At 41.6% G+C, this 26,189-nt stretch overlaps 1 protein-coding gene across 1 annotated transcript; it reads right to left on the bottom strand.

Annotated features, from left to right (window-relative positions):
• clvs2 (clavesin 2) lies at positions 1-24,475 on the bottom strand. The gene is made up of 5 exons (XM_020455478.2): positions 22,957-24,475; positions 22,054-22,228; positions 7,474-7,584; positions 6,956-7,176; positions 1-3,096 (listed from the first exon to the last, which is right to left on the bottom strand). Exons 1-5 carry the CDS (start codon positions 23,343-23,345, stop codon positions 3,003-3,005), a joined length of 990 nt encoding a protein of 329 aa, XP_020311067.1. The 5' UTR covers positions 23,346-24,475; the 3' UTR covers positions 1-3,002.
• Between the last annotated feature and the right edge of the window lie 1,714 nt (positions 24,476-26,189).

The following is a 26,189-nucleotide window of genomic DNA, read 5'->3' on the forward strand; positions in this document are numbered from 1 at the left end:
TACCAACCTGTGTGTCCATATTTATTGGTTGCTCATGTTTGATTAATTTACATAATTTAATTCAGCAAATTGTTTTCAAGGACTTTTAAACATTAAACACTCTTCCCAACACGTCTGCTTTGAATAATCTGTGATTTGACGAGACCTCTAATTTGAGTTTCTCTCGTATCTGTCCCTACATGTACACTACCGTTCAAAAGTTTGGGGTCACTTAGAAATGTCCTTGTTTTTGAAAGAAAAACACTTTTTTTTGTACAGTAAAATAACATCAAATTAATCCAAAATACATTGTAGACATTGTTCATGTTGTAAATTACTATTGTAGCTGGAAACGGCAGATTTTTGGGGGAATATCTACATAAGCGTAGAGAGGCCCATTATCAGCAACCATCACTCCTGTGTTCCAATGACACGTTGTGTTAGCTAATCCAAGTTCCTCTGTCCAGTGTTTGTGTTCTTTTACCCATCTTAAACTTTTATTTCTATTGGCCAGTCTGGCTTTTTCTTTGCAACTCTGCCTAGAAGGCCAGCATCCAGGAGTTGCCTTTTCACTGTTGACGTTGAGACTGGTGTTTTGGGGGTACTATTTAATGAAGTTGCCAGTTGAGGACTTGTGAGGCGTCTGTTTCTCAAACTAGATACTCTAATGTACTTGTTCTCTTGCTCAGTTGTGCACTGGGGCCTCCCACTCCTCTTTCTATTCTGGGTAGATCCAGTTTGCTCTGTTCTGTGAAGGGAGTAATACACAGTGATGTACGAGATATTCAGTTTCTTGGCAATTTCTCGCATGGAATAGCCTTCATTTCTCCGGACAAGAATAGACTGACGAGTTTCAGAAGAAAGTGCTTCTTTAATCAGCACAACAGTTTTCCGCTGCGCTAACATCATTGCAAAATGTTTTGCTAATGATCAATTAGCCCTTTAAAATGATAAACTTGGATTAGCTAACACAACATGCCATTGGAACACAGGAGTGATGTTTGCTGATAATGGGCCTCTGTACGCCTATGTAGATATTCCATAACAAATCTGCCATTTCCAGCTACAACAGTCATTTACAACATTAACAATGTCTACACTGTATTTCGGATCAATTTGAAGTAATGTTAATTTCAAAAAGAAGGACATTTCTAAGTGACCCCAAACTTTTGAACGGTAGTGTACAGTATATACAATCAAATTGACATGGAAACATGAAACCAAAAGATTAACTCGAAGCAATAACATGCATTCATTTCATGAACAATTATTAACTGTCATAAGAAGTCGTTACTGTACCTTGAAGCCATGGATGAAGTAAAGCATTACACAATAAAGACGTTGTTTTGTCAAAGGGGGGCTTTGGTTGAAATGGCAAGTCTGCATACATGAAAACAGTCGGAAGAATATTACAGATGCTTAACATATTCAATTCTCAAACGTGTGTTCCAGCCTCAAAAAAAGCTGCTGCTGTTGTTGCATCATCATCCTGTAATGTAGGATGATCGGAATAGTGCACAGGCCAAACGAGTCATGGATGCCTTCAAATACTGACGAACATCACACAAAAACATGAAATACTTTAAACCTGGGTGAAACACACAGACAGCAGCATCCGATCAATGAGGCTTCGGACAACAATACCATTGTTCAGCTATCGGGTTATTGCAACGCCTCTCACACATCGCTACCTGACAGTCACTACAGACAGACTGGGTGACACTGACCAGATGTTACGGTGCCCTCCCTTAACCAAAGAAACCAAAGAGGTTCCTGGGTCTGCAGCAGCTGAGAGCATAAGTTTCTCGGGTTATCGAGCTGGAGATGATATTGCCTGGACCGTGTGATCACTGGGTATTAGGACTGTCGATCTGTCTGGCCTAGTTCTGGGCAGCCAGGCATCCACGCCAGAGTGAATCCATTTTAGTGGCATAGCAGGAAGGCAGCACTGTGTCAGAGCTCAGAGGCTCCAGAGCTGAACACTGCCTCGAGGTTCACCATCATGCAGGGAGAAACAAAGGAGCTAGCAACGGAAGATCACACAGTGGCATAAACTGACTGTACCCCTGCAGACATCACAAAAGCTTGATATCATATGTATACATTACACTGTATCTTAACTTCCAGCATCCTAAAATAAGATATGAGGTATTCTAATAATAATAATATCTATATATTTTAAATAGTGTATCTAAATTGATTTTCAAGTAGGTGTGTGCAGTAGTGGGCAACATCTCCTATGGAAGCAGATCGTTTCAAGATAATCCTTGAACAGGAACACATTTTTGGAATCACATGACACAGTGACAACACTGTTACCTCTTCTGAGCTGAACCAATAGCTGATACTAAATCATTTCAAAATATGAGACATTTGTCATGTTTTCATGGTTACTGGCAGTTGACCCACTGATCTCTGGCAGGCCATCATTGTAAATAAGAATATGTTCTTAACTGACTTGCCTAGTTAAATAAAGGTTAAATGTAAAAAATAAAAAATAAAATAAAAAACATTATTAGAACAAATCCCGAGCTGCACTTGCCGGTTTGGAAATGTTAAATACTGTACCAAAAGCCCCCAGCTTACAATCCCCTTTAAGCGTGATTTCCCATCAACCTCCTATGGTGCCACTTTTATCACAAAATATTTCACGAGAAGCACATACAGAATATTAACAGCAGTCTTTGCATGTTTTCCTGTCACAATGACTCCCCCATCCTCCTAGTGTTTAGATCAGAAGTGTATTTACAGTGTTGAATTGGCACTTGACAATAACATTTGGACCTCCACCATTAGCTTCTCTTCCCTTTTTGTTTTTAGAAATATCTCTCAAAATGCCGGCGTTGCTCGTCTTTATGATGCCAGAAGAGGTTCTCCTCATGCTCCGATCTCTTCCCTCGCATCGTTACGTCTCTGTGTTCTTTTTTTTGTTGTTGGAGGGAGCATGGGGATTGTCTCCCCTCTGTCTGTCTTTCTGTCTGAGGGCGATGTTTCCTGGTCTGCTTGTGTTGTCGCGCCGTACTTTAGTCCAGCGAGAGCAGCGGCTGCATGTTCTCCTCCTCGCTCTTCACTTTGTCTGGCCGTTTAAGCACTCCGGGCTCCACCACCGACTGGGACCTGTGGATATGAATAAAAGATGACTGGCATCAGAGAGGCCTGTGTTCATTGAAGCACTATCACTGAGGACTTCTCACCTAGTACAAGGGAGTGGGATGAAAAGGTGCGCTTGCACCAGAGAACCCTTGCATCCTGCAGAGCAGGTAGCACACAAAGGAATCATACAAGGTCATAGACGATTGGTTTCATAAATGCATCCCAAAATCCCCCCAGCATGAATTGTTTAAGGAGGCCTCGGGTCACGTGCAATACCCCAAAAACACAAAAACGTACACACACGTGCAAACGAAACATAAAAAATTCTCTTCCCCTAGAAATGTTGTTGTCTTGTATAGTACATGAGCCCGAAAATGTCATTTGATCACAAAATGTCACCCTCAGACACTGCTCTAACCTATTTCTGATGTATTTCTCTGATAGAAACCTAAGCTGCTTTTGGGGGAACGGGAGCGATCATTCGTCATGCAGACGTCTGGTATACGTTGGTCTCCTGTGTCTGCCGTGGCGGATAAACATTCATATGACTGATGAGGATTACTAAGAAAACAACCAGAGCTTCAACAACCAATCACCTGTGGCAACAAAAAAAACACCCACAAACAAAATAAAAGAGATGATTGTACAGTATTTACACAGGGGCTCAAATGGCCTTTGGAATAGTAACTAGTAGGATCCTGTCAGCCTCAGTGAGCTTAACATTTACAAGTTCATAAAGCTACTGCTGCTACCAGGGACCTATGCAATCACTGCAGCAGTGAACAGTGACGTAAAACAGATCTGCCTCGGAGCCAGTCCACCACTCACACAGACACATCACAGTCATACAGTTCAGTATGGCTGTGTCATTATGGGGTGGCCATGATACAGCGGCTCATCATTCAGAGCATATGGTTCTCCAACAGTGACTTATAACCAATTTTGCCATTTTTTTTAATCAATTAATGGATAAGGCAAATGTTGGCTTGACCTTTGTGGAGCGTATAAATCGCAGCATAAAGTGGGGAGCTGAAAGCCCCTGACTAAAATAAGTCACTTCAGATCATGTGGCTGCAGGTGATTTACAGCATTACGTTCGCCATATATCAGGCCCCTGGCCAAGATGCTATGATATACCAATCAAATGCTTCTGTCACAGATACAGGCCAGATCAGGGTAAAAGAGGGCTTAGATAACAATGGGAATAAAGACATTATTAAATGCTTTTATGTCCTTCATGAATCAATGAAAATCCCATACAGTACCTTATCTCTCATTGCTTCGACTGCTGCGTCAGTGTATTGTCTTGGTAAGCAGAAATGTCATTCACAGTACATTTCACTGATAAAAATCTGCTGAACCAAAACATTTTTTTTTTACTAAGGATACTGTGCTGTGCATGGGGGAAGTACAAGTTCAGTCAGAGGGTTGTGTGGGGCAGCAGGATTGGAACTGAGCTTATTGCCGAAGGTAAAACTCCATCACTTCTGTTCATGCTCCAAAAGGTAGCTGGCGCACTCCATTGAGTGCAGATCAGAGCATCATATTCATCTATTTTGCCTAATGCTCATTTCATGAGCCAGTAAGTGGAGAGAGACAGCCCTGAAGAAACTCACCGAGACAAGGGACTGTCACTAAAGCAAACTAATGGCACCATGCCTAATTTATTATTTCTATAAAATGTACAAAACTATCCGCTATGGAGGATTTCAGAAACTAAACCACTCGCCTAAATTAAACACTGAGATCGATTTCTCTGAATAAGTTTTGCATTTTGAATAGTGAATACATATTATAATATCCAAGTATACCATTTCCTATGATTATGTCTAGGAGCTACCCCACTGAATAATGTTGGTGAGAGGCCTTCAGTACACAACACACAAAACATCATATTTTTTGTGCTCTGTGCTCTGTGCTCTCGTGTTGGGCAATTTAATGAAGGATTACTCCTACCGTAGAAAATCAATCATGTGTTTTCCATGTATCTTATAGGTCTAGGAATCCCTAGTTACGTCCAATTTCTGCCCTATTTCTGTGGTTATTACATGAGCCATATACAGTTGAAGTCAGAGGTTTACATACACCTTGTGAAATGTATTTGCCTCTCAGTTTTTCACAATACCTGACATTTAATCCCAGTAAAAAAATCCCTGTTTTAGGTCAGTTAGGATCACCACTTTATTTTAAGAATGTGAAATGTCAGAATAATAGTGGAGAGAATTATTTATTTCAGCTTTTATTTCTTTCATCACATTCCCAGTGGGTCAGAAGTTTACATACACTCAATTAGTAGTTGGTAGCATTGCCTTTAAATTGTTTAACTTGGGTCAAACATTTCGGGTAGCCTTCCACAAGCTTCCCACAATAAGGTTGGTGAATTTTGGCCCATTCCTCCTGACAGAGCTGGTGTAACTGAGTCAGGTTTGTGGGACTCCTTGCTCGCACACGCTTTTTCAGTTCTGCTCACAAATTTTCTATAGGATTGAGGTCAGGGCTTTGTGATGGCCACTCCAATACCTTGACTTTGTTGTCCTTAAGCCATTTTGCCACAACTTTGGAAGTATGCTTGGGGTCATTGTCCACTTGGAAGACCCATTTGCGACCAAGCTTTAACCTCCTGACTGATCTCTTGAGATGTTGCTTCAATATATCCACATAATTTGCCTTCCTCATGATGCCATTTATTTTGTGATGTGCACCAGTTCCTCCTGCAGCAAAGCACCCCCACAACATGATGCTTCCACCCTTGTGCTTCATGGTCGGGATGGTGTTCTTCGGCTTGCAAGCATACCCCTTTTTCTTCCAAACATAACGATGGTCATTATGGCCAAACAGTGATGAAACAAACAAACAGTGAACAAACATTTTTGTTTCATCAGACCAGAGGACATTTCTACAAAAAGTATGATCTTTGTCCCCATGCGCAGTTACAAAGCGTAGTCTGGCTTTTTAATGGCGGTTTTGGAGCAGTGGCTTCTTCCATGCTGAGCAGCCTTTCAAGTTATGTCGATATAGGACTCGTTTTACTGTGGATATAGATACTTGTGTACCTGTTTCCTCCAGCATCTTCACAAGGTCCTTTGCTGTTGTTCTGGGATTGATTTGCACTTTTCACACCAAAGTACGTTCATCTCTAGGAGACAGAACGTGTCTCCCTCCTGAGCAGTATGACGGCTACATGGTCCCATGGTGTTTATACTTGCGTACTATTGTTTGTACAGATGAACGTGGTATTTTCAGGCATTTGTAAATTGCTCCCAAGGATGAACAAGACTTGTGGAGGTCTATAATTGTTTTTCTGAGGTCTTGGCTGATTTCTTTTCATTTTCCCATGATGTCAAGCAAAGAGGCACTGAGTTTGATGGTAGGCCTTGAAATACATCCACAGGTACACCTCCAATTGACTCAAATGATGTCAATTAGCCTATCAGAAGCTTCTAAAGCCATGATATCATTTTCTGGAATTCACCAAGCTGTTTAAAGGCCCCAGACATCTTAGTGTATGTTAAATTCTGACCAACGGAAACTGTGATACAGTGAATTATAAGTGAAATAATCTGTCTGTAACAATTGTTGGACAAATTACTTGTGTCATGCACAAAGTAGATGTCCTAACCGACTTGCCAAAACTATAGTTTGTTAACAAGAAATTTGTGGAGTGGTTGAAAAACAAGTTTTAATGACTCCAACCTAAGTGTGTGTAAACTTCCGACTTCAACTGTACTTTATGATATACCTGGAAGAAAATGCATCAGCTATGACATATCTGACAGAGTAACTTGTCCGTTTCTTAGAAGACACCTCTACTTTTATCTCGTATGAAGACACAACACACAATCTATCACATTGACACACGTGAATAACATGAGTCTAGACGGACCTCTTCATGGTTTTAGGAGACAGGTCTTTCTCAAGGTCTTTGACAGACAGGGTGTAGGACTCGGGGCAGTACTCGGTCTCCTCATCATAGGCGTGGTCCAGAAGGGTGCGGGCCCAGGTGCCCATGTCGTAGGGGGGCATCATCCCACCCAGTTCAGAGGGCAGGATCTCAGGGTGCATGAGCTGGTGAAGGCTGTTCAAGTTGTTCCCATGCATGAAGATCTGCAGAGGGATGGACAAAACAACAACACAACATTGACACCGATAGATAAATGAGCATATACAGTCTAACAGCATGCAAAAGTCTACAGTATGTTAGAGAGTATAGGTTCGCCATTGTGAAAAGCTGACCTGAACACTGTTTATATGAGCCCAGCTCTTCAGAAGGCTACCATAAATGATGTTGAACACAATGAACATACATTCATTGGTTATACTGTACAGCAACACAGTTGACCCGGTGGTCTCTGTCGAAAAGATTTTTCATTATGTTCCCTCAACAACAAACTCTCCTCCTACCCGTTTTCTCGTCTTGTCCTTCAGAAAGGGGCGTATGACGGTGTACAGGGCGTGGATGTACCACGGCTGGTTCACAAAATGGATTCCTCCGAACCTGGCAGGGAAGCTGTCCTGTGGGCAACAAAGAGCACAAATACACTCACTATTCTGCCTGTTGGTATGGTTACTAACTTAATCCTATTTTGCGTTGTTAATTTTATTCTATTCAAATTACAGTATGTCAGAGGAGAGTATGTTTTAATGAGAGTGGAGTTGAACATTGTTATGTAGAATAGTACAGTAAATTTAACATCATTAAGTGATTTTTCCATTCCCTTTTCCATCATCTTGATGGGTTTACATGTTGGGTTTATGTTAATGTTGCTCATCGAAAATCACCCAGTCCGTTTATTTTACTAGCTACTGTATACTGAATTAACATTGAATTGTTCAGTGCTGTTGTCTTCTGGGTAATGTTGCATTGCCATGCAGGTTGGAGACTGGCAGCCAGGGAATTTCTCATAGGTTGGACACTATTCTCATAATGGTCTAATCTCTATGTCATAATTTGGACACAGGGAGTATGCTGAGATTGTATCCTGATATAACAGGGTTGGCTGGCGAGCGCCAGAACTGGATCCCTGGGGAAACATTTATGTAAATGAGTAATCTGATGATTTATGGGATTGTCTGTGAGGTGGACACAGGAGGAACACCCAGAGTGCACCATGTAACCTAGTGACACAGCCTGGGGGAAACTCAATAGTCTCACATAACATTTAATGAGTTGGTAATGCCTCAGTTTCATATGTAAGTGTGGTTTCCATCTGTTCTGAAGACTTTACTGAGGTTTAAGACCGGTGTAATGATGACCTGTATCATTCGAATTAGCTAATGATGGTGTCGCTAGCTTACTGCAGCTCTCCCTCTTAAATCTGTCCATTATTCATCGATATTCATCAGGCTCCAACATTTAAGATCACAGACATGACTGTCATTATGGAGTTTTTCCCTCCCACGCTGTTAATTCTTCATTAACGCAAGCCGTGCTGTACCTTTCTACCGAGCAAGAACGTACACCTCCACTGACTAAGCATGGCAATCTACTCATATCACAATACAGATACAGGGGATACTAATTCTTTCTATCACACTTTCAGACAACAAGTTGAAGTGCCAGAGGGTGTTCTTGCCGTGGGAGATAGCTCTTGCCTCTTGGCTATGCAGATGGATTTTTAGAACGTTTGCAGATAAGCAGATGGCTGTTCTTTTTTAAAAACAGGACAGTAATGGCTTCATGTGCACATGTAGTCCTGGAAACCCGAACAGAAGGATCCTTACACCTTAATCCTTTTACACACAGGTACTGTGATCACAGGGACCAGGGTGTTAAGAGTCTATTGTTTGTTCAGGATACTCGTCATCACCTTCAGTGGGGCTAGCATGTGTCTGAGAGAGAAAAGAGTCATGTACTTTGATGGCAAAGATGACAGAACTGAGCTTTAAGGCCGCTTTCCGTCTCAGAAATCGACAGCCTCTGTCACCGTGGTGATGCTGAACAGCTGGGTTAGCGTCCCTTGGCCTGGCTGCAAGGACACTGGGCGGTCCAGAGTCTGGCACCAGCGGAGCCGCTCACAGTTTTCTGGCACAAGATCTGACACCAACGAACAGAGACAGCTGACAGTGGACAGGAAGAGGGCAGAGGTCCGAGTCGCCTCACCCGGCCAAATCTCCCAGGCTGCCACAGCATGTATGTTCCTGAGAGCAGCATCAGCCTGCCTAATATTTGTCCCTCCTGCTTTGTGATCCATCCGACAGCTTTGACTTGGATGCATTATACATGAAACACAAATCAGAATACATGATGGACGCTCTGTCTTCCTCCTCTGGTTGTTGGTAGTGGAAGTGGATTGATCTGTACCCCTAGTGTGATGTCGACAAAGTGAGGAAGGGGGAAGAATAGAAACCACCTCTGCCCTCATGTATTTATTTATTCAAACTACAAGATACTTCTGCTGCTGCTTAATTTGGGGAGGACAACCTCCAAAAATGTGAGAGCATGAAGCTCAACTGTGATCATCTGTTCATGTTCCATGCTGTTGGTCTCAGACGTTTGGATGTCATCTGCTTTTTTCAGCTGATCCGTTTCAAGTCACATTAGCCACCTAAGATGGATACCTGGGAATCTTTTTTTTCACCTTTATTTAACCAGGTAGGCTAGTGGAGAACAAGTTCTCATCTGAAACTGCGACCTGGCCAAGATAAAGCAAAGCAGTTCGACACATACAACAACACAAGAGTTACACATGGAATAAACAAACATACAGTCAAAAATACAGTAGAAAAATCTATATACAGCATGTGCAAATGAGGTAGGATAAGAGAGGTAAGGCAATAAATAGGTTGTGGTGGTGAAGTAATTACAATATAGCAATTAAACACTGGAATGGTAGGATGTACAGAAGATGAATGTGCAAGTAGAGATACTGGGGTGCAAAGGAGCAAGATAAATAAATGAATACAGTATGGGGATAAGGTAGATTGGATGGGCTAATTACAGATGAGCTATGTACAGGTGCAGTGATCTGTGAGCTGCTCTGACAGCTGGTGCTTAACTTCTTTGGGACTGGGGGGCAGTATTGAGTAGCTTGGATGAATAAGGTGCCCAGAGTAAACTACCTGCTACTCATGCCCAGTTGCTAATATATGCATATTATTATTAATATTGGATAGAAAACACTCTGAAGTTTCTAAAACTGTTTGAATGATGTCTGTGAGTATAACAGAACTCATATGGCAGGCAAAAACCTGAGAAAAAAATCCAACCAGGAAGTGGGAAATCTGAGGTTTGTAGTTTTTCAAGTTTTAAGTGCCTATCGAATATACAGTGTCTATGGGGTCATATTGCACTTCCTAAGGCTTCCACTAGATGTCAACAGTGTTTAGAACGTTGTTTGATGCTTCTACTGTGAAGAAGGGGGAATGAGAGCTGATTGAGTCAGGGGTCTGGCAGTGTGCTATGAGCTGATCATGCGCGCTCACGTTAGAGTTAGCTGCATTCCATTGCATTTCTACAGACAAAGGAATTTTCCGGTTGAAACATTATTGAAGATTTTTGATAAAAACGTCCTAAGGTTTGATTCTATACTTCGTTTGACATGTTTCTACGAACTGTAATATGACTTTTCGTCTGAACTTTCGCCTGGACTTGCTCGCGCCTCATGAGTTTGGATTGTGTACTAAACAAAAAGGAGATATTTGGACATAAATAATAGAATTTATCGAACAAAACAAAAATGTATTGTGGAACTGGGATTCCTGGGAGTGCATTCTGATGAAGATCATCAAAGGTAAGTGAATATTTATAATGCTATTTCTGACTTCTGTTGACTCCACAACATGGCGGTATCTGTTTGGCTTGTTTTGATGTCTGGGCGCTGTACTCAGATCATTGCATGGTGTGCTTTTTCCTTAAAAAAAATTTGAAATCTGACACAGCGGTTGCATTAAGGAGAAGTGGATCTAAAATTCCATGCATAACAGTTGTATCTTTTATCAATGTTTATTATGAGTATTTTTGTAAATTGATGTGGCTCTCTGCAAAATCACCGGATGTTTTGGAACTACTGAACATAACGAGCCAATGTAAACTGTGATTTTTGGATATAAATATGAACTTTATCAAACAAAACATACATGTATTGTGTAACATGAAGTCCTATGAGTGTCATCTGATGAAGATCATCAAAGGTTAGTGATTAATTTTATCTCTATTTCTGCTTTTTGTGACTCCTCTCTTTGGCTGGAAAAATGGCTGTTTTTCTGTGACTAGGTACTGACCTAACAATCGTTTGGTGTGCTTTCGTCATAAAGCCTTTTTTAAATCGGACACTGTGGCTGGATTTACAACAAGTTTATCTTTACAATGGTGTAAAGTACTTGTACGTTTGAGGAATTTTAATTATGGGATTTCTGTTGTTTTGAATTTGGAGCCCTACAATTTCACTGGCTGTTGGCGAGGCATATCCCATTTTTTTATTTTTTATTATTATTATTATTATTAACCTTTATTTAAGCAGGCAAGTCAGTTAAGAACATATTCTTATTTTCAATGACGGCCTGGGAACAGTGGGTTAACTGCCTGTTCAGGGGCAGAACGACAGATTTGTACCTTGTCAGCTCGGGGGTTTGAACTCGCAACCTTCCGGTTACTAGTCCAACGCTCTAACCACTAGGCTACGCTGCCGCCCCACTAGGTTAAAGCTAGTGAGGGAGGTAAGAGTCTCCAGCTTCAGGGATTTTTGCAGTTCGTTCCAGTCATTGGCAGCAGAGAACTGGAAAGAGAGGCGGCCAAAGGAGGAATTGGCTTTGGGGGTGACCAGTGAGATATACCTGCCGGAGTGCGTGCTACGGGTGGGTGCTGCTATCAGAGACTTGTAGATGACCTGGACCTGGCGACGAGTATGAAGCGATGGCCAGCCAACGAGAGCGTACAGGTCACAGTGGTGGGTAATATATGGGGCTTTAGTGACAAAATGGATGGCACTGTGATAAACTGCATCCAATTTGTTGAGTAGAGTGTTGGAGACTATTTTATAGATGACATCGCCAAAGTCAAAGATCGGTAGGATGGTCAGTTTTACGAGTGTATGTTTGGCTGCATGAGTGAAGGATGCTTTGTTGCGACATAGGAAGTCGATTCTAGATTTAATTTTGGATTGGAGATGCTTAATGTGAGTCTGGAAGGAGAGTTTACTGTCTTGCCAGACACCTAGGTATTTGTAGTTGTCAACATGTTCTAAGTCAGAACCGTCCAGAGTAATGATGCTGGACGGGCTGGCAGGTGCGGGCAGTGATCGGTTGAAGAGCATGCACTTCTTGCATTTAAGAGCAGTTGGAGGCCACGGAAGGAGAGTTGTATGGCATTGAAACTCGTCTGGAGGTTAGTTAACACAGTGTCCAAGTAAGGGCCAGAGGTATATAGAATGGTGTAGTCTGCGTAGAGGTGAATCAGAGAATCACCAGCAGCGAGAGCGACATCATTGATATATACAGAGAAGAGAGTCGGCCTGAGACTTTAACCCTGTGGCACCCCATAGAGACTGCAAGAGGTCCGGACAACAGGCCCTCCGATTTGACAACCTGAACTCTATCAGAGAAGTAGTTGGTGAACCAGGCGAGGCAATCATTTGAAAAACCAAGGCTGTTGAGTCTGCCAATAAGAATGTGGTGATTGACAGAGTCGAAAGCCTTGGCCAGGTCGATGAATACGGCTGCTGTCATGCCCTGACCATAGAGAGCCCTCGGTTCTCTATGGTGTTTAGGTCAGAGCGTGACAAGGGGGATGTTCTAGTCATTGATTTTCTATGTGGCTGGTTTGTAAGCCCTTTCTCCCACCTGCTTTGTGGGATATCGTTTTGTGTAGGTGCATGTAGCACTACGTTACTTTACGGGCGTTGTTTGTTTTTTGTTTTGTTTAAAGTTTCACTAAATAAAATATGTGGAATTCTAATCACGCGGCACCTTGGTCCGTCTCTCATAACAACTGTGACAGCTGCACAGCAATGTCTCTTATCGATGGCGGTTATGATATCGTTTAGGACCTTGAGTGTGGCTGAGGTGCACCCATGACCAGCTCTGAAACCAGATTGCATAGTGGAAAAGGTACGGTGGGATTCGAAGTGGTCGGTAATCTGTTTGTTGACTCGGCTTTCGAAGACCTTAGAAAGGTATTGTAGGATAGATATAGGTCTGTAGCAATCTAATTGGCATAATAAAAAACATCCCCTAAACATCCATCAGTTTAAGCTAGAGATATCTGCATTTGATGCATCGCAATCCACCACATCTGCCGACGTCGCACTTCCGCCTCTGCGGTGAAAGGTGACAGAGCTAGAGAGGTGTTTGTCAGACTATGAGACATCCCGAAAATCGGTCTTCTCACAAGATTGTCTGTAGCATCCTAACAGTTTGGTCTACAAAACTATTAGTTTTGAAGAAAGAAAGATGAGACTCTCCCAAACACGATGGTGTTCTCTGTTTTGCTCTATGACCACCACAAGCTTCTGGAGAATTGGCTGAAGTCTGTACAGGCAATCTGCAAATTTCTGTCTGTAGCGTCCAAACAGTTTGGGCTACATACTAATATGACCCCTCTGTGGAAAGGTGAGACTCTCACAAATATGTACAGTACCAATCGAAAGTTTGGACACACCTACTCATTCAAGGGTTTTTCTTTATTTTTACTATTTTCTACATTGTAGAATAATAGTGAAGACATCAAAACTATGAAATAACACATATGGAATCAAGTAGTAACCAAAAAAGTGTTAAACAAATCAAAATAAACAAAACAAAATATATATTATACTTGAGATTCTTCAAAGTAGACACCCTTTGCCTTGATGACAGCTTTGCATACTCTTGGCATTCACTCAACCAGCTTCATAAAGTAGTCACCTGGAATGCATTTCAATTTACAGGTGTGCCTTTTCAAAAGTTTCCGTTGAGGAATGTATTTTCTTCCTTAATGAGCCAATCAGTTGTGTTGTCTGTCTGAAAGTTTCTTCAAAAAGCATCAAGCCAAATGATGAAACTGGCTTTCATGAGGATTACCACAGAAAAAGAAAACCCAGAGTTACCTCTGCTGCAGAGGATAAGTTCATTAGAGTTACCAGCCTCAGAAATTGTTTTCCATGAAAACATACATGAATTGGGTTGCAAAATGAATAGGAAATATAGTCAAGACGTTGACAAGGTTAGAAATAATTACTTTTAATTGAAATAATAATTGTGTCTTTGCTTTCTTCAAAGAATCCTCCATTTGCAGCAATTACAGCCTTGTAGGCCATTGGCATTCTAGTTGTCAATTTGTTGAGGTAATCTAAAGAGATTTCACCCCATGCTTCCTGAAGCACCTCCCACAAGTTGGGAGGTGCGGTCAAGCTGCTCCCACAACAGCTCAATAGTGTTGAGATCTAGTGACTGTGCTGGCCACTCCATTATAGACAGCATACCAGCTGACTGCTTCTTCCCTAAATAGTTCTTGCCTAGTTTGGAGCTGTGCTTTGGGTCATTGTCCTGTTGTAGGAGGAAATTGGCTCCAATTAAGCGCCGTCCACAGGGTATGGCATAGCGTTGCAAAATGGAGTGATAGCCTTCCTTCTTCAAGATCCCTTTAACCCTGTACAAATCTCCCACTTCACCACCAAAACCAAAACAACCCCAGACCATCACATCGCCTTCACCATGCTTGACAGATGGCATCAAGCACTCACTTCTCCAGCATCTTTTCATTTTTTCTGCGTCTCACAATTGTTCTTCTTTGTGATTCGAACACGTCAAACTTAGATTTGTCTGTCCATTACATTTATTTCCAATCTTCCTATGTCCACTGTCTGTGTTATTTTGCCCATCTTAATCTTTTCTTTATATTGGCCAGTCTGAGATATGGCTTTTTCTTTGCAACTCTGCCAAGAAGGCCAGCATCCCGGAGTCGCCTCTTCATTGTTGACGTTGAGACTGTTTTTTTTGCGGGTACTATTTATTGAAGCTGCCAGTTGAGGACTTGTCTGTTTCTCAAACTAGACACTCTAATGTACTCTCTTGCTCAGTTGAGCAACTCCTCTTTCTATCCTGGTTAGAGCCAGTTTGCGCTGTTCTGTGAAGGGAGTAGTATACAGCGTTGTACAAGATCTTTAGTTTCTAGACAATTTCTTGCATGGAATAGCTTTCATTTCTCAGAACAAGAATAGACTGACGAGTTTCAGAAGAAAGGTCTTTGTTTCTGGACATTTTGAGCCTGTAATTGAACCCACAAATGCTGATGCTCCAGATACTCAACTATTCTAAAGAAGGCCAGTTTTATTGCTTTTTTAAACAACAGTTTTCATGCTAACATAATTGCAAAAGGGTTTTCTAATGATCAGTTACCCTTTTAAAACTTGGATTAGCTAACACAACATGCTATTGGAACACAGGAGTGATGGTTGCTGATAATGGGCCTCTGTACTCCTATGTAGATATTACATTTAAAAAAATCAATAGTCATTTACAACTTTAACCATATCTACACTGTATTTCTGATCAATTTGATGTTATTTTAATGGACAGAAACAAGAACATTTCTATGTGACCCCAAACTTTTGAACGGTAGTGTATATTTAACACTTCTTTGGTTACTACATGATTCCATGTGTTATTTCATATCTGTTGTTCCATGTAGTGAATCTGTTACTCAATGCGATTGTATGGGCTAATTGCAGTAAGGTCAAAAATATTTTTTTTATCAAATACATGTTTTTTTTGTTTTTGTTTATACTTCAAGGGGTCTTAAAATTCTTAATCAAATAGCTAAATGATCCTTGGTATGACTTTCTTAAAACAATTCATTATTGCTTAGTAGAAACATCTTCCCCTGGCTCAGACAGGGCTTAGACTCCTATAGGTTAAAACTTGAATCTGATGAGCTAAAAAGGCAGATGACATCCAAACATCATCTGAGGCCAGCAGCGAGGAACATGAACAGATGGATATTGGCGTTCATGGGCCATTTTGCATGGCTCCAAAGCTCAATTGATCAATTGCTCAATTTCAATTGATTTATTTGCTTATTAGCTTATGTTTGGACATATTAGTTAATAGACACATGTCATTGCTTTGATCTCTTGGTGGCTGTGATGTCACAGCTTAGCCTCCTGATGTCCTTTTGTTGGATATCTAGAAGTTTCCTGATGTTACATCGCAGATTTTCCCAAGCAACTAAAGCTAGAGACTAGAGCTGAGGTTCAAGGGGAGTCCATCTAACCAGGCATCGATTGTTGATGGGACATTCCCTTGCATTGCAAAGAGCCATTTATGGCAATAGAAGCCTATAAAGCCAAGCTGTCAAACTCATCAGTGAACACTGACGAACACATACTGGCAACATCCCAGAATGAGGAGCTTACAAACTGTGTTGTTCCACAAGGAGTCAACGGTATACACTGATGACATGTTATTTGTCTACCAAAACATGCTGATAATCCGATTACAACAGTGACTATCATTTGATCTTGGCAGAGACCCACCTGTTTTGAGCCCCCCCAAAAAAACAAGATTTACATGCTAAAAACGCCACTGATAGCCTATAATATGTAAGTAAATATTATTTGATTTTTCAATCTGGGCTTCTTCCACTACTGTCGATGTTGAACATTATGGCATGCGGCTCTCATGTCTCCCTGTTCTTTTTTTAGAAGCTGATGAGCCCATCTTTTCCTGGCTTGACGAGCTCTCTAAATTCTGCTCTGCTCCTGTCAGGAGTCATTGATAAAGGATGAGTGAACTCATCCTGCGGTGAAAATGAAAAAATAATACGTACATATAGCAGAGCCCTTTTTAAAAAGGAAACGTAGCCTGGAGTGAAGATGCTACTTTGTTATCTCTTCACTGGAATCAGACCTCTTCGTGTGCACTAGTTTAAAAGCAGATTACAGTAAGCAGCAGCATTATCCCCGGGGAAGGCTTTTGATTGAGAGCCACGTTGAGTACATTTAAAATGACAACACCATTGCACATTCTCTGTTTTCTTTGAAGAGATACACCCTGGAATTAACACATTCAGCCGGGGTAATTAGAGAGGAGAAAGGAGAGACAGAAGAGAGACACCGTCACAAACGATAGGTCACGTCAATAACAGGAGACACTTTATCTTCACAAGCCAGATACGGCATGCTTTACTTAGCAGTGCGAGTGAGGGGTGAAGCTCCACTCATTGGCTCGTCCAATCCTGTTGCAGACCAGACCAGCACAGTTCTGCTGCAGGAGAAACAACAACACAACTCCAGAGTGAATCGGAATCTGAGGCAAGCAGACTAACAATTCGTTTTCCTCTGCCTTGGTCCCAGGTATGTCTGCTGCTGTTTCCTCAGCCAGCTGAGAGTCTCCTGGATGGGGCTGTGGGATAGGAGCCAGTGGAGCTGAACATCCAGATGGGAGATTCACAGTCAGACAGCCAGATGGAGGGAGTACTTTGTTTGGACTTGTTACAAGTGTGTAATGCACTGTTGATCACAGCATTGAATAATCCCTGACCTCTCATGAGGAAAGGTTCTCTTCTTCTGAATCACACTAAATGTGTTAACGTAGCAAATCTGTGAATATTCTACAAACTTCTTGCCCTCGATAAAAGTACAGACTTGACTGAGGGAGGGTAAAATCCATTTTTCACAGATATTTTGGGGACACTTTGACTGTGGGGATAAACGCATTGGAAAAGGCTCTAGTTCATGACTGGATTCATACGACATAAATACAATAGAGCGAGATCCCCACATTATCGACAAGCTTGGAGAACCATGTCGAGCGGTTTACTGCTTTCAACTCATCCATCCTGTGGGTGGGCCTAATAAAACATGCAATCGACGGGATGCAGTACATCAGAGCTCAATGAGGTATTCATAGAATGGCATTCGGGATCCTGTCAGTTCTTCTTTCTGCTGGCCTTTTCACCACTTCAGTAGAAAAGGACGGACACTTTGTGTTTAACCCCTTCAAAGCTCAGCGGGTATTTTATCGATCTGTAATGACATTACTGCCCATGGATGAATCAAACCTTCATAGTTCCCATCCAAACAATACAGAAACAGTGAGTTGGCTAAAGGATACTGACCAATAAGAAAACTCTGTGGATTGTAAAGAAGCCTTTGTCTAGGAAAAGGTTTTTCTCCCTGCGGTACTACCTACACGTAATGTGCACAGTACCTACAGTATGTAGAAGAGAGACTCTGACTGGTACAGCTAAGAGATATGCAGTCCGAGGGATATGGATGCTAGATAACAAGGGGAAAAGGCAGATACAGAGATAACATATTTTTATAAATCGAACAAGTCTCAAGGGCATTGAAAGATCAGGCAAAGCCCAAGTTAAATCCCAGCAACAACAAACCAAAAAAATCGAATAAACCGTGTGGTCAAAATAGTCCATCAAATTATCCAGCACTTTCATTCTCAAGCATAAAGCCATAAAACCTATTTATACTACATCACTTCACAAAAGTACTTTGCTAATCCCAAGCCTCAGACAGAACAGCATATAATGTCGGGCCTCAATGCACAAAACAGCCTTGTCTGCTGCTACTGAAACAAGTCTATTAGCCATATGCAGAAAAAAAACAAATTTGTGAAATTCATCTTTCTACGTATTAGAAAGAAATGTCAGTGCGATATGAATACTCTATAGAGTGTTAATAAACTGAGCTCTGAAGAAAGCTCCAAGCATGAACCTCTCGCAGTTCCAATTATTTCACTGACAATGTCCTACTATCATTATTAAAAGTAATGAGAATTTGGCCACATTAAATCTTGTTGCACAAGAGCTTTTGAAAAATGTGTTGCCCTCATGTATAATTAAAACTGATGGATTTAGCCTGGCTAAATGGTTATAAGCTGTCACCTTTTAAGATGTGAATTAGCACCATTGCACCATGTTACATAATTATGGAGAAACAGGCCAAATCGACAGAGGGACTGACTACAGCCCTACATCTGCAGAATTAGGTTAAAGGCTCAGTGCAGTCTAAAACTTGATTTCCATGTGTGTTATATATATTTGCACACTATGCGGTTTGAATAATACTGTGAAACTGTGAAAATTATGATGACATTTTAGTGTAAGAGCTGTTTGAAAAGAATGCCTGAAATGACAGCCTGTTTTGGTGGGATTGAGTTTTGGCCTAACGTGACATCACCAGGTGGTAAATTAGTTAATTGACCAACCAGAAAGACAGTTCCAAACCTCTCTGCCAATAACAGCTAGTTTTTCATTTTCCCCTCCACACTCCCAGACAGAAATTGCTATTTGCTAAAAAGCTATTTTTTCCCTTATTTTTAACCATTTTAATTGAACTCAATCACACTAAGTTACTTAATTGTTACCCAGATATGATTTGATATTGAGATATATAAAAATAAAAAAAACAGCTGCATTGAACCTTTAATGTAAACAGGTTGAAAAATAGATTATCCCCCACTCTGTCTAAAACCCACAGAAACAATGTACACATCATCACCCACACCGAGGGAGAATGGCAGAAGTGTTTTTCTCTCATCTAGCATCACAACCCATCTGGAGAGTACATAGCATGGCGGATGGATAGGTTGCCACGGAAACTCAGTGTGGGGTGGGATGGGGAGGACTGGTCTGTTGTGATTGGCTGCTGAACACAAGTTATTTCTCTAGACTGATAGGGACAAAAGGCATCGGTAAGACAGAGAGAGAGGGAGCAAAAGGAAACATCAGAGGCTCTGAGATAACAAAGTATAGCTTGGGGAAACCAAGGCCAGCATGATGTGTTCTACTCATTCCAAACATTTTTTTTTCTTGGAATTGATTTGCCAAGAATATCTGCTCTCTGAACAAGTATTCCTTTCTTTCGCCTCTTTTGCCAATACACAATGAAATCTCTACTGGAGTTTGTACTCTCTGTATTAGCCATTCCAACAACAATAGATGTGACTGTCAGTTCGGGAATAGGGAACTAAATTACCACACAGTTGAAATATCCTTATGGGCTATCTTCAGATTTTCTTTGAATTTCCATTTTTCTGTTCAGCCTCAGACTATTCCAAAGTCTCTGTAAAAAAAAACTGCCAGCAGAGTGTTGTTATTGTTGCCAGTAGTAATGTTAAACGGTTTTCATTGTTGTCAGTAGTATTGAAATTCTTCATGGTATTCTGAACACACCACCCAAGTGCAATAACAAATGTACTGGCAAGAAATGATAAACAACCTGAACCAAGATCCTGAAGATCACACATGTACGCACACACGCACGCAAATACACACACATAGCAACACACACACACACACACACACACACACACACACACACACACACACACACACACACACACACACACACACACTGGTGGGCAGCGAACAGTGAGCTGCACCTGGTACAAGTACCAATGATATGTAAGATGGATAGATCATCAGCTACTACATGTCCTTCACAACATAATATGAAAAAACAACATCATGACATGTCTTGGTATTTTCAAAAATCAATAACCATACAGGCAACGAGTGTTAACCTCAGCTGAGGGTGAAACCCTTATGTTGAAAGTGCTTCTGCCCTTAATGACAGGCATAGTGACACATGAGGTGTGCTGGCACACACATGAGAGCCTTAATGTCATTACAAAACCCACCAGGGGGCCGCAACACCCAGAGATAGTCGCAGTGCTCAGTGTCAAGTGGGCTCACAGATATGATGTCACCGCTATTGATTACAATAGGAGAAGCTTTTCTCTCTGGCGTTAGCATTATGAGGAGTGGGGTCACATGGTGTCTGAGGTGGAAAATCCATAGTGGTATACCATACCATGTAATAATATCCTATATACCTTATGAAGTACCTCCTATTGTAGAGCTGATGTACATATATGAATTACTGTAGATAAAGTATAAACTCGTTCGAATGGAAACAGATTCAGTTGGGGCTTTTCAGTCTCCGACTCAGACAGGGAGGAAAATGTGGCTGATTCCATTAGTTATACAATGTTTCTGTGTGTTTTCTTTTGTTTCCCATTCAAGTGTGTTCCCGCATGATTTGGTAGCGGGCACATTGGGAGACTGAGATACTAATAGCAGTGATCAATTATTCACAGTCTATTCTGTGTCTGGAGAAGCAATGGAATGTGCAACGGCCTCGTCATGGTCCTCCGTTGATATTCAGTCAACAAACCTCTCTGATGGTAACTGCCTATGCTCTACATGGTACATTATACACAGCTACAAGGCTAGCCTATCTAAACTTGTCATACACTGGAATTTGAATAATGGGTTACAAGAGGAATTGGCTGACATTCACAAGGACAATCAGAAAAAATGTCTGTATGCATGTTGTTATTAGGCTATAGGCTTAGGCTACACATCATATTTATATTTTAGTTGGCCAGCTACCAAAGGATGCACTTGGCCAGAGATATTGTATTTTTTATCTTCCATTAGAAGTGATTGAACAGGGTCAAAGGAATGCTGTTCAAATGTGAGTCTCCATCACAGGCCTACACTGCCGGCAATCAAAATATGAATATCATTATTTACTTCTTATGCAAGTCTTTGATTGTAATGTCGTTTCTGAGAGTACAGAAGAGTGATTATTGAGTGAAAGTGCTTTTACATTTGAACAGTTTGTCACATAACCAAGAGATTGATAAGATAGTTGATCCGAATCTCATGAAGATTCCGAGACGTTTTCCACCTTCTCCAGTAGGTACGCAGGACCATGTGTGGTAAGCGGGTTGAAATAGAGCCTGTCTCTAATGTTCAACGCATATAAACTAGCAACAGTAGTGCTATACTTCCATAAGAACAACGGAGATCTGCACTTAAAAAATGCAGCACCTGACAAGTGTCTGGTGTATTCAAAATCCCAAGGGGACAAGATCCCTGTGGCAGGCTTGACTAAGATGATTAAATGTAGCAAACCCCATGTGAATTAGGAGGGATCTGGGTAATCTCAGTAAATGGAGACAAGTGTCAAAAGTAGCTAAGAACTTCATCTGAGTGATGTGGAGCCCAGCAATGAGAAAGGTTAGAGAAATGTTGAGACTTACCTGTAGACCTTCTATGGCCAGTCTCAGCATACTCGGTGTTAGTTTGGAGGCTTGCTTGAATGTGAAGTTGCTCCAGTCGATGATCAGGACAAATCCATTCACCTGTAACTCTGGATCTTCTATCATGGACTCCAGCGACAACAGGATAGCTCGAAGTATGTCCACAAATGTATACCTATAGATGTGAGAAAAAGCATTAGGGGAGTAGCCTAGATTACAAAAGTAGTGATTAAGTGATTATTGTGTAATTATTACATAATAACAAATGTACCAAATAATCTTAGTACTGTAATTCCAGTTAAAATGAAATGTAACCAGCATACCCTTGTTTGGCATTATATACAGAAAGTGACTCTACCATTTTCATTCAGGAGAGTAATACAAAGAATCTGATTGGAGAGACAATTTGACTTGTGTGAGTGCTGTTATTGATTAAGTTAATGGCCATTCCTGATGGCATTTTGCTTGTTCATCACATCCTGCTATTGCATGAGGTCTGAAAAGGCTGTTTTAAATTACTCATGTAATTGTCATTGTGACTATGGAGATCACATGAGTGGGCCCCTAAAGTCATATCTCTGCAATATAGTAATTTGACTGTGTCTGATTTAGTCCTTAAACTCAACATTCACTAGTGGGGTGATGATATCATTTCTACTGGCCTGTGCAGCCTAAACTTTTCTAATTTCCTGGCCTACATCCATGATACTGACAGGGATTGCCTTTGGGTTCATAGTTCAGTTTGTGGGGATTATGTTTCGGTTATGTTCATAAGACTAGGCTCTAACAAATCCAATAACACAGATTTGTGAAAAATAAATAGAGGGTCGACAGCAAGCAAACTGTCAAGTGGTGTTAGAGTAGTTCTGAAAAGACAGCTCCCTAATATCAGACGGACATTACCTGCTCTGGTCCCAGTTAGCAGCGAAGAGAATCATTATTTTCCTGCCATATCTGTCCAAGTTGGTCAACACCCCCGGAAATCCGTCTTTGAGAGCTTGCTTGATGCCCGGATCGGTTGCTATGAGGTTTTTGAACATATCCAGATTTTGCTGACGATACTCAAAATACTGGGCCAAGAGGCGGAACGCCTCGAAATGGTTAAATTTCCGAGCTCTGAGAAAGCGTAGGATGAAAGCATCGTCTGTCCTAAGAAAGCCAATGTCTGGGCGCGTGATAATCATGTCCCTCACCTCCTGAATGTCCTGATGTGCAGTGTCGGGGTTCTCCTTTAACTCCACCTTGGCTTTCTCCAGTGTTTCTGGGGACAAACCGGATTGTAAGTGAGTCATCGTTCTTGCTTCAACGTCCACGGCCAATTTTGAATGGTAGGTAAAAATGTTACCGTAGATAGAGCCAAAAAGTCGTCAACAATGAATGCGTCACGTACAGGTCTATTGGACCTTCTCAACCAGGACCCTAAAATCAAAGCCTGACTTCAGATATCGTCCTGCTTCCCTGAGTATGATGGAAGGTGCTAGCAACATTGACTGTGTTCACTTTTTGGACAGCTCCATTTGGTTTCCACCTGTACCGTACATTTGACTTCTGTTTCCAAGTTTATTTTCATACGTCGACATTTGTAGCTCTCAATTCAGTCACAATACTGGCTGTGGCTGACTTCCCAAATAGGTCTAAATATGTTGCTGGCTATGTTGAAAGCCTAAGCACACAATTGTAAGACAGCCATTATCGTCCATCCCCACCCAAAATGCCAATAACACAATTACCATAAAAGCGTTACACTATCCAAGCGGGCAGGCAATGCGGCACCCTGCAGCAACTCTTGTCATAACTCTCCTTACCGAAAGCATTTCAATTCAAAATCAGAGAGATGCTGTCACCGACTGCTACAAATTACAGTCGAAGAATCAAGGCGACATATTCCGTCGACATCCTCACTCCATCCAACCTGCAGTCTATTTCCATTCTGTGTGTTTGGTACCAAAATTGTTTGGATGTGGGACCAACTTCATGTCCCGTTGTTCTGAGCGCCGTGCTGCTCCGGTTCTGTGGTGGAGGCTTTACGTCAAGTGCTACTGTTGCCGTTTTGTTGCTGTTGAAAGTGACTAAAACCATCGCTCCGGTGATACAGTCAGTCTGACCGTCATCACATGGTGGAGGGGGGAGAATCACCCACTCTCCTCTCTCTATTCATCGCACCCAAACACCTGCTCACTGGCTGCTACCAGACCGCATATGGGCTCCTCACTCTAATTTTACATCCGAATTTATGCTGATTTCTACTCTATCCTCATCTCAATCTGTCTCTCATAATTTTGTGTGGCGTGCATTATTCATTTTATTTCAGGCTGTTCTGGTGCTGTCGCTTATGAAATATATTTTTGAAACGACCGCCAACCTATGCAGTCCCATCATGTTGATGCCATTTAGCATTTGCATTGGGGGACCAAATCTGCATGAGGCTATACATTTTCATATGGTTATGGCCTACAATTAGAACGGAAAAATAAGTGTCCTTATGACTTATTGGTTAATTGTCTTTCTCTTTACATGTTCCCTCAACTAACGCGAATTCAACGTGAAATCAACGAAAAGTCGGGTGCAATAAAATACAAAACTCTCACATTGATTCCTTTCCCCCAGGTTGTTTCATTATTATTACACTTCGCATCAAAAGGCATACAATGTTGCTACAAATAGACGACACAATTGGTTTGATAGATATATTTAACTGATTGCAGGAACATCCCGACATGGCCTTTGTTTCAATAAGGAAAATTCATTGTCTTGTGGTGCCCGCTGAACTGAATACACCAACCCGTCCGGTCCAACATTTGTTGCGTTTGTTGCTCTCTCCCCCTGGACAAATAAAATTGATCACAAGATGTGCTACACGATTGCCCACATTCTGCCAAGCTCTGAGAGCGAAAATCAACGGTGAACACTGATGAGGAAGACTTTGACATGCGCACAGGTGCACACACACACACAGGGACCCCGTGGCTAGTTGACAGAGGTCCAGTCGATGTGATTGTTTTAGCTAACATCCGCGTCATGGCTGCTGATTTGAGCCCTTACAATGATGCGTAAACCTCCCACTATGCACAGACATCATTTCAACGTCTATTCCACTTTCAACGAGAATTCCAGTGAGCTCCGTGTGTAGACCTGTAGGCTATTCTAATTGCCAACCTGGAGAATAATCATAGGTCCTGCATGTTGTTTGAACAAATGTTCTCCTATTCACTAAAACTGGAACCAATTATGCATTGCACCTTGTGTATTTTCTTCCGATTCAGTCACACATTCTTCAAAGCTTGTGTGAGGTTTATTAATTGGTTATTTCGTTTAGTGAATCACAGTGTTAGTTAGCAATCAGGTATGCGGGACCGTCACTCAGTTGATCCCAAGCTCGAGCCGCCACTGGTGAGTCAGTGGCGGGAGATAAGGCGCAGCGAGTGGATCATAATGTCATGTAGCGTAAGGGGCCAAAGAGAGCAGGGGGCTGACTGACAGCTGAGCATCGTGAAAGGAAGGAAAAACAGACTCCCGCGGGAGGTGGAAATGGGCAGCCGATAATTACATTCTGTTCTGACGGGTGTGTGGAGGAAATCAAATGAATGGACGGACCTGCATAGGAAATTACCTTTGTTGCGAAGGTGCAGCTGTCATTTTGAGGAGCTCGCTCACGCTCTGTGAAAATGTCATTTGATCTTTCGATGGTTGATTCCTTGATTAAAAAATGGGTAGCCTAAAATGACCTTAAACTCAGTTTGCAGTATTTGTATTGATGCATGGTATTTAGAATGACATTAGGCTATGCTTGAAGAAAATTACCCCCATCTCCCCCAAAATATATATTTGTCTTGAGGAGTTCTCAGTTAAAACAAGTTAGATATTTACAAAATTCTTAATGGGGAAAAAGACACATGTTACAGAGCGTGATCGCAAAGGTGTCATTAAATTAGTCACCACAGCGACCGAACTCCTATGCTGCCCGTGGCCGTTTCAGCACCATGTGAGTGGACAGCGCCTTGTTGACTCAGCACTAGCGCTGCCGGGTACTTTGAAACTACTGGTTTCACTGGTATAAATGAGGGCGATGTAAGATAACTCACACATTATTTTAGATGTTTACGTTGGGGTGTAGATGAAAGGATCAAAACATCCCA

This window comes from Oncorhynchus kisutch, linkage group LG21 (assembly GCF_002021735.2).
Source record: "Oncorhynchus kisutch isolate 150728-3 linkage group LG21, Okis_V2, whole genome shotgun sequence".
NCBI classification, from domain to species: Eukaryota; Metazoa; Chordata; class Actinopteri; order Salmoniformes; family Salmonidae; genus Oncorhynchus; species Oncorhynchus kisutch.